Source organism: Pogoniulus pusillus, chromosome 22 (assembly GCF_015220805.1).
Source record: "Pogoniulus pusillus isolate bPogPus1 chromosome 22, bPogPus1.pri, whole genome shotgun sequence".
Lineage (NCBI taxonomy): Eukaryota > Metazoa > Chordata > Aves > Piciformes > Lybiidae > Pogoniulus > Pogoniulus pusillus.
In genome coordinates, this window is record NC_087285.1 from 22,262,481 (window position 1) to 22,275,056 (window position 12,576).

General features: G+C 46.8%; 1 protein-coding gene across 5 annotated transcripts in view; it reads left to right on the forward strand.

Annotated features, from left to right (window-relative positions):
* LOC135185431 (core histone macro-H2A.1) overlaps positions 1-12,576 on the forward strand; it is a 43,941-nt gene that overhangs the window by 13,598 nt on the left and 17,767 nt on the right. For 3 of the 5 annotated variants that reach the window (XM_064162186.1, XM_064162189.1, XM_064162187.1), the window contains exons 3-5: positions 7,094-7,200; positions 8,529-8,726; positions 12,033-12,143. In XM_064162186.1, the coding sequence (XP_064018256.1) occupies positions 7,094-7,200; positions 8,529-8,726; positions 12,033-12,143 (416 nt within the window). The remainder of the gene's footprint in view (positions 1-7,093; positions 7,201-8,528; positions 8,727-12,032; positions 12,144-12,576) is intronic. The other 2 variants (XM_064162188.1, XM_064162190.1) reach the window with 1 other exon arrangement.

Genomic DNA, 12,576 nt, shown 5'->3' on the forward strand with positions numbered 1-12,576 from the left:
GCCCCGTTTGTCAGAGGTGGACATGCAGAGGGGAGCCCAGAGGTCTGCAGTAAAAAAGCATTAGGTTAAAAGATTTGAGTTCCAGGCATTCTGAGGCTACCATAAAGAATGGTCCTTAGAGAGTAATGAAATTTAAGAAGAGAATTAATTGACAGTATCTTTTTGATAGGGTTGAAGCATGCATTTGCCACCAGGATAACTTCTGTTTAAACAAGCAGCTTTAGAAATGGTAATCCCTATTATGGTGCCACAAACTCTGTCCCAAAAGGGGTTTAAAACAAATAAGGGACTTGTAGGACCTGTGCCTTAGCTTGAGCAAGCATGAAACTACCTCTTGATTCTGTGATTCTTCGGATCCAGTGTGTTTTTAATGTGGGTTAATACTGGACATAAAGCACAACAAGAGCCTGAGAAGCAGAGACCTTTCGGAAGTATCAACAGAGCAAAGTTCCTTCGTGGCATTGCTCTTTACCTGTGACTTGTGTCGTGCTCCCAGGAGCAGTGAGGTAACAAGCATGGCACCTTTAAACTCAGGCTAAGAAGTGCCTCTTTAGACAAAACTCTGCACTGTTACCAACTGGATGACCAACTTGCTTTCTGAACTTGACATGTAGGAGTCAGTCGCTTCAGATGCATGTAAATGAAGAGTTTTCTTTTCACTGCTGTTCATTTCCACCTACCACACAACACCCAAAGTAATAATTTATTTTTTTCCCCTTGCTTGTTCTCAAGGCCTAGATTTTTCCCCAAACCAAATGTTGAACATGCTTTGTGGTCACTCCTAAACTGTTTCTGTGAAGTAATAGGGGAAAAATACCTGTCAATATTTTTCTTCCACATAATACCACTCCTATTTGTTTATAGACATTTGTACGTGTTGTGGCTCCCATTGCTGGCTGGATACAGAAAGACTTGATGTGGGGCAAGGACTTTGAGACAACAGCAATTTAATGAGTCATAATATTTTCCTCAGTGTCAGAGGCAGTCTCTAATGAACCCGTTTATACCAGCTGTCAGACGACGTTGAAATGAGCACAGCACAGAAGTGAGAGCACAGCATATATGGATTGCATCAGCTTTGGGCATTGTTTAGCAAAGCCTTTAGCACTGGTCACCACTGTGTAGGGGCATGAGTAGTAGTACACCTCTGGCAGATGTATCCTTTCTTCTCCTTCAAGCCCAGGTTATGGAGTCACCTCAGCAAAATCCACACTGACAATATGAAATCCTGTCCTCTTCTGATAGTAACATCATTCCTGTTCACTGAATTTCAGGAGATGATTGGCATCTGCCACTTGGCTTCTCTAACGTTTGCAAGTGCCCACCACTTGCCTGCAAAAGTCAAAGACTAAGGTGGGCCCAAGTCTTCAATAGCTTCCTGCAGTCTGCGACAGCCAGGCCAAAGCATCCATGCTGCATTTGCTCAAGCACCTTCTGGCAGCAGGCAGCCTAATCATATTTGAGTGCATTTCTAGAGCACAGGTAAGGGATTAGGGGTAACAGCAAAGTGAGAGCTGCTGGGGAGAGGGAGAAAAAGAGAAAGAAAACAAGTTCAGCCGAGTTAGATGAGAGTTCTGGAAGGCAGGGAAGAAGAAAGAGGTTATCTCCTTTTTAATTAGTACTTGGGGTGTGCCTGTTGCTGTAAGTAATGTCTGAGAGGAGCTTCGCTTTGCACTTTCCCTGCCAAGTGAGCTCTCAGACATTTACAGAGCAGCAGTAAAGCAAGAATAAATGGGAAGGTCAAGAAGAGATTCAGTGTTGCCATCATTTGCTCTTCTTGATTTTGGGTTTTGTTTTAGTACTAAAGTATAGAAAAGAGCTGAAGGGAAGTGTGAGTCAGATCAGAAGTGGAAGTGGCTTTTGAGGTCCGAACTTGAGCTCTATGTGAGCAACAGTCTGTCAGAAACACAACCTTACAATGACTTGGCAAAGTGAATGGTTTCTCCTTTAAGGGCCCTAGTTTTGATACTGCTCAGATACTAAAGACTGAAGGGTTTGGGTTTTTTATCACATCCTAAGAGAGAGATTGCCCTGCTGAGAGCTGAGGTTTCATCAAGGCATGTTCAAAGCAGTAAAATTCCTTGAATTGATTTTTCACTGCATCAAATTTCCATGACTTTGAACCAAGGCTGAGAACTGTTTTATGGGAATGCACAAGAGGGGAAAGTGTTGTTAAATGACTCTACCTTAGCTCTTGCAACTGCAGATTCCAGGGGGATTGGGTGGAATACGCAGAGAGAAGAATGCAGGAAACTCTTTAACCATCTTGGCTGATTAGGGTTGATTGGGTTAAAACCTTCTGGAATTATGTGAAATGATTCTGAAGTCAATAAAATGCTGATGGAAGGATGAATAATTTAAAGTACAGTAAACAGACTCCTTGGCATGTAGTTGGCTGTGTAGCGGATGCCTGACTCTCGGTGGAATTGTATCAACGTTCATTTTGCTTTGATTTCTGGGTGTCACTCCCAATTTTCTTTTGAGGAGAGGCTTCAGAATGTTTGGAAACTCCTGACCTGTTCCTGTAGGAACTTGGTGTTCAGAAACTGGCCTTGTGTCAACACATCACCTGGTAGTTGTTAAGAGTTTGATTTCCAAAGCTATGATTTCATCTCCCCACAGAGAAAGTGGACAAAGGGATTTGATGCGATGGCAGTGGGATAGCTGGAGATGTAAAAACTCCCCCCCCCCCCCCCCAAAAAGAAAGGGGGAAACACCTCAGAGCAGACTGAGATGAGTAGTTACATTTTGAAAGGGTTACATCTGGAACGCTTGACAAGCCAAAGGCCTTGTCAGGCATTTTGTTCCATAGCAGCTGGAATTTAGGAGAACTGAGCTGGAGCACTCTGCAGGAGTGGGAGAAGGCAGTGCACTTCTGTCTCCATCCAGGGCTGCAGCTCCTGCTGTGCCTGCTTTGTCTGGGTCCAACAGCAATTTGTTTCCTTTGAACCTTGCCTTGAGTTCTTGTTCCAGCATCTGTGAGTGTGGTGAAATGCCAGAGCAAGGCTATTCAAGGCAGAGCAGTGCCACTGTGAGACAGCAAACGATGGGATTGGGAACTTAGCAGGATGGCCAAGAGAAGACCAAAGAGCAGAGTCTCTGCAAGTAGAGGATGAGGAACTGGCCCTGAAACCTTGCTTCTGGATGAGGTTTCCATGGAGACCTCTGACACTTGGTGGTTGTGTTTGATAGGAAATGCCTTGAGAGCAGCTTTTCCTGTGGTCTTACCTGGGCCTTCAGCACAAAAATATGCAACCTATTTTCTTTTCCCCTTTAAAAGTGGTTAACTGAACTTTTCAAAACCTCAGCAGACAGCAAACCACCACTGTTGGAGTGCTTGGAACAGGCTCAGGCCAGTTTTCACTCCCCATCTGCCCACTGCTGAATGCTACAGAGGAGCTTTCCATTTGCTGTGAATGAGAACCACTTCTAGGCTGACTTTTAATAGAAATAACTGCTGGAACCTTCAAGGTCTCTTCCAACTCAAACCATCTTATGGTTTGAAGAAGTTCCTTTCTTACCTGAACCATTGACTTTAAAGATGACTGAAAAGAAGAAAAAAAAGATGACCACAGCTCTGTCTTTGAAGTGAAATTGGTGTTCGTGCTACAGTCAGACTCCTAAGGCATCCATCCCTTTTCCTGCTACATATGGCTGGCTGTACATGAACATGGCACATGCTGGTGTGGTTTTCCTACTTCATTTTTCTTTTCCTAATTATATGCATGGGGATTTTTTTGTTTGAAGTGATTTAAAAGCACAGCAAAAGCTTTTTGGGCAAATAAAGAGTATCTCTTGGTATTAAGCTAAGATTTCAATATGCAATAACCGAAACAGGACACCTCAACAGCTCATAATGTTGAATAACTTCTATATTTTCCTTATTTAACCCCCCCCCAGAGATGTTGGTGTTCAGCAGTTGTGCAAAGCATGTCTCATAGTTGCCTTTTGCCTGAATGGTGCTGGTGTAATTATTCTCTAGAGGGGAAATGCCTTGAGTAAATATCTGAAAGGAATAGACATTATGCAACTTCCATCCTTTCTGTGAGGCCTCATTTTGCTGAAATGGGCTTGTTTTGGTCTTCTGGCTGGGTAAACACAGGCTGAGTGACTCCTGATGTCATGGAAGTTTTTAGGACTTTCTTTTGCCTCAACACTTACAAACAAATCTTTCTCTCTTGACCCGGTTCGGCTGCAGGAGTTGATTTTTGTGTGTCTGGTTCTTTCCACACCACCCCCACCCCCGTTGGAAGTTTAATGAAACAGAATTCTTCAGTGGCTCAGACCTTTGAACCAGGTAGAATGGCACTCCCAAAAGTGGGTCTGACCTAAGAATTCAGATCCAGTCTCAATTTTAAATGCCTTTTCCCACCCCCTGCCGTTTCCAGCTCCACACCTAAATCCAGAGTGATTATTCTGGAGGTCTGGGTCAGCTCCCTTAGGGAGTGAGCAGGATTTTCATCTAATTTGAAGCTGCTTTCAAACCTGGAGGAAACACCATTTACATTTTTAGAATTAAAGTTGCATAAACCAACTGTCAGAGCAAAGCTGATTGCAAGCAACATCCAGGCAAGTAGTCCAGATGCAGAAAAGTCCTCATTTCTGGCATTTGTAAGGGCTCTGTTCTGTTGAGTCTGGATTAGGTTTGTCAGTGCTCAGGCCAAAAGCTGTCACCTGTCTTGGCTTCAGCTCCAATCCCTCCTCATCTCCTGTTTTTAACCAGGGGAGAATCCTCCCTTGACCAGGCTGTTCACAGCTATGTTTTGCTGTGGTCTCTGTGTGTTTGGTTATTATTGGAGACCTGAGGAGAAGGCCAGGAGAAAAATTCCACCTTCCGTGCCCTTCTCCTCTCCTTTCCCTCCCTCCCTCTCCCCAGGCCGCTGTTCTGTGGTCCCCCCTGGCAGTGCAAAGCGTCCTGTTCCTGCAGGGGAAGGGGGGTGCCTCAGCTTCCCTAAAGGACCATTAGAGAACTGTAATTTCAAAATGAGTTTCCTGTCCAAGGAAGAGGGCTTAGCACTTGCAAGAACAGTTCTCCACTGTACAGGGCAGACATTTCAGTTTTATGAGGAACAAATAAAACATTCCTGTGTGCTTTACAGGCATCACACTTTCTGAGAGCCTTCAGTTACAGAGCGAGCTGTCTGCACAGTTGGGCCGATGGGCTGCAGAGAGTAACACGGCCTGGCTGTTCAGCACCACCCCATGCAGTTAAGGGAGCAGAGGTGGGGGCAGCAGAGGCAAACCCAAAAGGAATCTGCTGTTGGCAGCTAACCTTTGCCATGCTCTTCAGCCAGTAATAAAATGTGAGATACAAATGAAACAACTCCTGACCAGGAGAAGGGAAGATGGTGGCGTTGGTACAGCCACACAGAATCCTCTGAGGTCAGTGAGGCATGCAGGGTGTGAGCAAGAGCACAGCTTGTCCCTTGGGAGGTGATAGGTGCGGCCTGTTGCCACAGCAGAGCTGTTGAGCTGGAGCTCATGGCTGAGCTGAGGGCCTTCAGGTACGTGCAGAGCATTGTGCCAGCTTGCAGGAGTTCACTGCAGGTGTGGAGAGCACAGGCAGGTTGGCCTTACCCTGCTAGTCCTCCTTGAAAAGGAAGTCACAGCCATTGTTGTCAGCACGAAACGCTGAGGTACTTCTGGGGGCTTAGACTCAATATCCTGTCTTGCCTTATGATGAAGTTAATTGTGCACTTTGCAGAAGGCAGAACTAGTGAAAGGCCAGCAAAATCCTCTCTGAAGTTTCCCTGTAGGACATCCAGAGGCAGCTGGAGCTTTTCCAGTAAGTGTCCCACGAGCTCGCTCTGGGACTTGGGATGAAAAAGGATTGGAGAATCCTGGACATTCAGCCTGAGGAAAAGCCACAGGCTGTGCCATGTAGTATTACTCAAGATTTACAATGTGTTATGGTAAAGGTATGTGGTCATGTGGGCTTTGATTTTGGTCTTTTTCCTTTCTAGATTCGTGTCTTAATTCAGCTCTGTTTGCCTCTAAAGCAAGCTTATGGGGGGAGCTTTCATGAGGCCATCAGCTGTTAAATGTGAAGTCAGTCTCATGCCCTGCTCTACTGTTACGTTTCAATAGATTAGTGCTCACTAGATGGAAAAAAAGGCTTTGCAGTTTGCCTTTCTCCAGATGTTAGCAGGTTTGCAGAAGGAAGCAGACCAACAGCCACAGTGAAAGGCAGCCTGTGCAGAGGGAGATGAAAGGTTCTGTCTGATGCAGACAGCAGCAGCACTGAAGTGCCAAGGCAGAGAAGCACATTGTGGCACCTTTTAATTAGCCCCCAGGCTTTCTTGTAATTAATTGCATTCTTTGCCTGAGGCTTGTTGGGTCGAGGAGGTAGCAGTTAGCAGGTAGTGCCTTGGCCTTTCTCTTGACTGAGCCTTGCAGGGGAGCGAGTTCATCTTTCCTGATCCCAGTCAAAGCCAATGGGAGAGTGGCTGTTAAATGTGTTTTGTCAGGACTGGAAACTTCTTCGAAGGAGATCATTCACTAGGAGTAAACAAACATGATTCATCGGTTGGTTTTTTTTGGGCAGAAACTTCTTTTCAAATAGAAGTGTGGGGGGGAAGGGGAAATCCTGAAGCCAGCATAGCAGCAGTTGGTATTTTTAGTGTCCTGGCTTGGCTGGGTACCGACATGCTTCCACGGGGGGAAAAATGAGAAACAGAGAGCAGTGTCTGCTCCAGTCATCAAAAAGTGGAAGTGATGTGAGCCAGAGCTCACAGCTATGCCAGGTTTGAGGGGATAAAATCCCTATCCGGTTTGTCCATCTGATACTCTGTCACCTGATAGGAGAGGGATCTGCTGGGGTGAGCACGCAGCAGCCTGAGAAGTCAAGAGTCTAAGGGAACTGCTTAGAAGGGATTGAAAACAAACTCAGTTTAGCCACAGCGCTCGGAGTGTGCGCTCGGCACACACTGTTAAACACACAACAAGGAAACTCTCGTCTTAGAGCTCGGTGTCTGTGGAGGGCATTCTCCAGCAGTTAGGAGCTGCAGGATCTCGTTCAGCTCCCCTCGGTAACACACTGATCTCTCTTAATGAGCCCAGGGTAATTAAAAGGCTTTTTGACCTTTTCTTTCAGCGGAAATTCTGGAATTGGCTGGAAATGCAGCAAGGGACAACAAGAAGGGTCGAGTCACTCCTAGGCACATCCTGTTGGCTGTAGCAAATGACGAAGAATTAAATCAGGTAAGAAAAACCTCGGCTGTGTGAGGGCCAGGATTTCCTTCAGGGCTTTTAAAATTGTCTTTCCATACAGCTGAACTGTAACTCAAGAGCTCAGCTTATTGAGTAGCCCACCAGGAAACAGCTCATTCCCTCACGAGCATGCTGCCTTTGTAACTCACTACGGCACTCAGCTCAATTTTATCTTTCAGGACTCTTAAAATGTGTAAAAATGCAGTGGAGAAGCAAGGTGACATTTGCTCACACTGTCACAGTCTCCTCTGTTAGAGAGGGATGTTGCCAGAACTCTACAGAGGCGTGGAGACAATCTTGTAGATGCTTTGCTCCCTTTGGATTTGTTTTCCCCTTTACATAGCTGAAGGACTCAGTGGGACCTATCCTGTTTCCACTGAAGTCTGTCTGTGTGACCACAGAATGAAGAGCTCTGGAACTCTGCAACTCTGTGTCCTTTGCAGATTTCAAGATGCCTTTAACTTGGCTCAGAAGTTGGCCATTGCTGTTCATGCTGTGGTGTCAGCCAGAGGCACTGGCTGGGATTAATGCACCTTTGTGTGAGGTGCTGTAAAAACATGTCTGAAAAGAAACTTTTTTCCCAGCCTGTGTATCAGGATGGGGCAGGGGGAAAAATGTATCCCCAAACCAAGCTCCTCTTGGCCTTGTGTGAAATGTGATCATTCTTTCCATTCATCATCCCTTTGTAAGCTCGGAGCCTCACTCAGCTGTGCCTGGGCAGCAGTAAGCACAAATCAGGAGGTGGAAGCACCTGAGAGACTTTGATGTCACCATTTGTATTCTTCCAAATAGTGTACTAGACCCAGTGAGATGTATAAAAATTGGGGTGAAGTGGCTTCTAGTGCAGAACATGAGAGATTTCACCTCTGCTTTCAAAGGCTTGAGTGAACTGCATGCTTTTGAATCGTGATCTGCTTTTCTTCTCCACACAAAGGAGGGGGGTTTGTGGAAGTTTCTTTGGTGTCCTGTGTCTCTCCACAGGCTGCTCTGCAAAGCCCTTGTGGCTGGGGCTGGCCTCCTTTTCTGGTAGCTGGATGACAGTCTTCATTCCATGACTGCACAGAAGTGGGGCTCATATGAGCCCAAGAGATGCTGCCAGTGAGAAGCATTTGTGCAGGCAGAATACATTTTCCCTTTAGAATCTGGTGCCTGATCAGCTTCTTTTCAGACCTCTGGCATCCCTCCTCAGGGGCAGTATCTTGAGAGACACACAAGAACCAGTTAAAACTCGAGGCACTAGCCAGAGTTTGCAGCCTTCCGTTTATTGGGGAGTTCCTGTTGGAGTTTGCCACCTGCAGCTTGTGTTCTTTTCCCACCAGTTGTTGAAAGGGGTCACCATAGCCAGTGGCGGAGTGCTACCCAACATCCATCCAGAGCTCTTGGCAAAGAAGAGGGGATCAAAAGGAAAACTGGAAGCCATCATCACTCCACCTCCAGCAAAGAAGGCAAAGTCTCCATCACAGAAAAAAACTGTAACAAAGAAAACAGGAGGGAAGAAAGGGGCAAGGAAATCCAAGGTAGAGTCCTCTGCTTGTTTCAAACCCAAGCCAGCTCATCACAGGATATCAGGGGTTGGAAGGGACCCAAGGAGAGCATCCAGTCCAACCCCCCTGCCAGACCAAGACAATCCTATCTAACACAGGTCACAGAGAAACACATCCAGACAGGCCTTGAAAGTCTCCAGAGAAGGAGACCCCACAACCTCTCTGTGCAGCCTGTGCCAGTGCTCTGGGACCCTCACAGTCAAGAAGTTCCCCCTTGTGTTGAGGCAGAACCTCTTTTGCTGCAACTTTCACCTATTGCTCCTTGTCCTGTCCCAGGGAGCAGTGAGCAGAGCCTGTTCCCCCACTCCTGGCAGCCCTCAGATACTTATAAACATTTATCAAATCCCCTGTGAGTCTTCTCTTCTCCAGACTAAGCAGCCCCAGGTCCCTCAGCCTCTCCTCATCAGCCATGCCCTCCAGTCCCCTAATTGTCCTCATAGCCCTCCGCTGCTGGACCCTGTCCAGCAGATCCCTGTCCCTCTTAAACTGGGGAGCCCAAAACTGAACACAGTATTCAAGATGAGGTCTCAGAAGGGCAGAGTAGAGGGGAAGGAGAACCTCCCTTGATCTGCTGGGCACACTCCTAATACACCCCAGGATCCCATTGGCCTTCTTGGCCACAAGGGCACATTGCTGTGCCATGGGTAACTTTTTAGCCACCAGCAACCCCCAGGCCCCTCTCCACAGGGCTGCTCTCCAGCCCAAACTGCTGCAGTTTATTATTCCTCCCAGTTGCAGGACTCTGCACATGTCCTTGTTGAACCTCATCTGGTTCCACTGTGCCCAGCTCTCAGTCTGTCCAGGTCTCTCTGGATGGCAGCACAGCCTGCAGCTGTCTCAGCCAAGCCTTCCAGCTTGGTGTCATCAGCAAAAGTTTGCTGAGCAGACTCTGTGCCCCCATCAATGGCATTGATGAAGATGTTGCACAGCTCATGTGGAGTAGCTGTGGGCGATGTTCTGGGTGTGGGAGCTATCGTGGCTCCAGCAGAACTGTAAACAAGTGCTGTAGGAGTGCTGCCCTCTCCCCAGCGTGGCTGGAAGCCTCAGAAGTGGCAAGGCACTGCCAAGCTGAAAATCCTCTGTACAAAACAGTTGTTTGGTGGGCACAACCTGGAGGCAGCACAAGAAGGAAGATGAGAGTGTTTGGAGGCTTTATCAGTTGTGTCTTACTGGTACCTTGCTTGGGCTCTGCTCAAGTGTTGCTGTATGCCTGCAAGAAGCAGGGAATCTGGGTGTGTTTGTCACAAGTTGACTCACACTAAAGCAGCATTTGGCAGTTTTAAGTCCAGAAGGAAACCAGTCCAAGTAATTGCATTGAAATAATGCCCTCAGCATGTCAGGATCCTGCTGTCTAGGGCTGTACTTTTCTGTTATTTGTTGGGATGGTTTGCAAATGAGTTTGATTTTGTTCTAGCTTACTATTAGATTCCTCTTAGTTGATGAACTCCATGGAGAGTGAAACACTGCTTCTGAAGCAGCATGCAGTTCTGCTGGGTCAGGTAGCTGAGTCTCCTGCAGCATGAGACAAACTGCATTGTGGTCACACAGAAATTGTTTGGCTGAGCTAAAGACCCCCAAATCTCCTCTCTTGTTCTGCTTTAGATGTGACTTCCATCTTTAGACTTGAGGGGATTGATTCCTAATGATTGATTAAACTGACTCAAAATGAAGCGTGGAGGTAAGGGGAAGAGGAGAACCAAAATGTGATTTCTCTCATGCCAGGAAGCTAAGAGTAACATCCTGTGTGAAGCTGAGCTGAGCTTTCATGCAACCCTTTCTATTCAGTTTCAGTTTGAGGGAATAGGAAATCTAGGGAGTTTGTGTGACCAAGGATATTTTGGGTGGTGGTTTTGTAGGGGTTGCTTTGTTGGCTTCCTGCAGCAAAACAAAACTGTCAAGCAATAGGTTGTGAAAGTAAAAAGAGAAGTACAGAAGCGTCACAGGAGGTGGACAGTGCACCTCAAAAAGTCACCTTCTGGGTTAGGCAAACCTGCTGTGTCCCCCCTGTGTGCCTGCTTCTGCCTGCTTGGTCACTCCTCTGATGGTTTCACGTTTTTGTTTCTCAAGCTGTTGACTTCTGTGTTTTTCCCCAGAACACCTCATAGCTGCCACTTCAAGTGCAGTGCTTGTAGTAACCAGGCACTAAGAATGTCCCTAAATCTGGCAGTTTTTTTCCCCCTACTTGATTACAAAAGCAGGAAGTCTGTTGTGGGGTTCTGTTTTTCTTCCACACAATAAACTGCATTGTCTGCTTACTCTGTTGGTATTTAGCTAACAGAAAACTCCTGGGGAATTGAAATGGGACCCATGAAAATCTAATTTTCAAAACATTTGTGCAAAGCAAATCATGGTTACAGCTTCTGGAAGCACACAGGCACTCCCTGCATCAACAGCCTTCGGCTTGCTCAGCCACAGATGTAGTTTTTGTGCTTGGAAGGGGCCAAGAGCAGAGCAGTGGCTTGGTCAGTGGTCCAGGTGTGCTTCAGCAGTGATGTTGCTGAGGCACCAGATACTTGTCTGAAAGCACAGGTTTATTGAAAATACAAACTTGCTTTGTCACTAGTTGGGTTTAGAACCACAGCAGTCGTTCACTGCCTTCATCAGACATCCTGTTCAAAACGTTCTGGGTTCTTGTTTTCATTCAGTAAATCAATTCAGTCCTGAAAGCTGCCATTTTAATTCAGTACAAGTGCTGGCTGAGGGCATCTCCTTCTCCCCCTACGCTTTCACTGCAGATAAGGAAGGTGATGATGTTAAATGAGACAGAGAAAACTGCTCAGCCTGTTTCCTACTGCTCAGCAGGTGGAAAGCAAAGTTCCTCTGGCAGCAGCTCTAAGGACAGGCAGATTTCAAAGCAGTCTTTGTAAGAAGTTTGTGAAATCTGGCAGCACCTCCCTTCCCTGAGAGAGGAGGTTTGCACTCTGCCAAGTCTGTTTTTATCTGGGAATGAATGCCTGCCCCCACACACAAATTGGTGCCTTATCTTGCTCCACACAAGCTGTTAGGAAGCTGCTAAAAGTCTGAGGCCGTTTGCATGTTCCATGCAAAGCTGAAGAGCAAGGGCAAGAGAAGGCTTCTGGAGAGGTGCAGGCACCGAGGCACTTCTGGCTTCAGCTGTGGTCAGTCCCTTTAGCTGGACTGAAGGACAAACTCCAAATGCCAGTGGCTGTGCTGGCATTTTATAGCCTGGTGAGCATTTATGGCATGTTATGTATCTTAGTGTTATGAAAAAGCTTTTCTCTCAGCCTTGAGTTAACTAATTCACTGCATTTCTGGAAGAAGAAGCAGGGAGAAGTGAGCAAATCAGCCAGTGCTGACAGCACAACAGAGGGGACTCCTGCAGATGGCTTCACAGTGCTGTCCACCAAGAGCCTGTTCCTTGGCCAGAAGGTATGCTCCTGCATTTTTGAAACTCAGTACCTGGTTTTCAGTGCTGCTTAGGGAACCCCTTTCCCACCACCCCCATCTGCCCCTGACACACCTATGTATGAAGGCCATTTCCCCTCTGAGCACTCAAGGAGGTGTATGGTGCTACTTTGTGAGCAAAAGCCTCTGAAACAACTTAAAAATGCAGGCCTGACTCTTCCTGTGGCTGCACAATGAGACACTCACCCAGAAGGGGAGGCTGTGTGCTCCTGAGCTGGCTCCTTACTCCTGAACACCAGGATGGTTGCAGCTAAGCTGCCAAAGAGGAGATGGTTCCAAGAATAAAATGTCTTTTCCAAGGAGCAGCCCACTTGATGTGCTGATGGAAAGGACTCCCAGGCTTTTATCAAAACCTGTTCCAGACCTTTGCTGGGTTTCTGTTCTGCTCCTATTTACA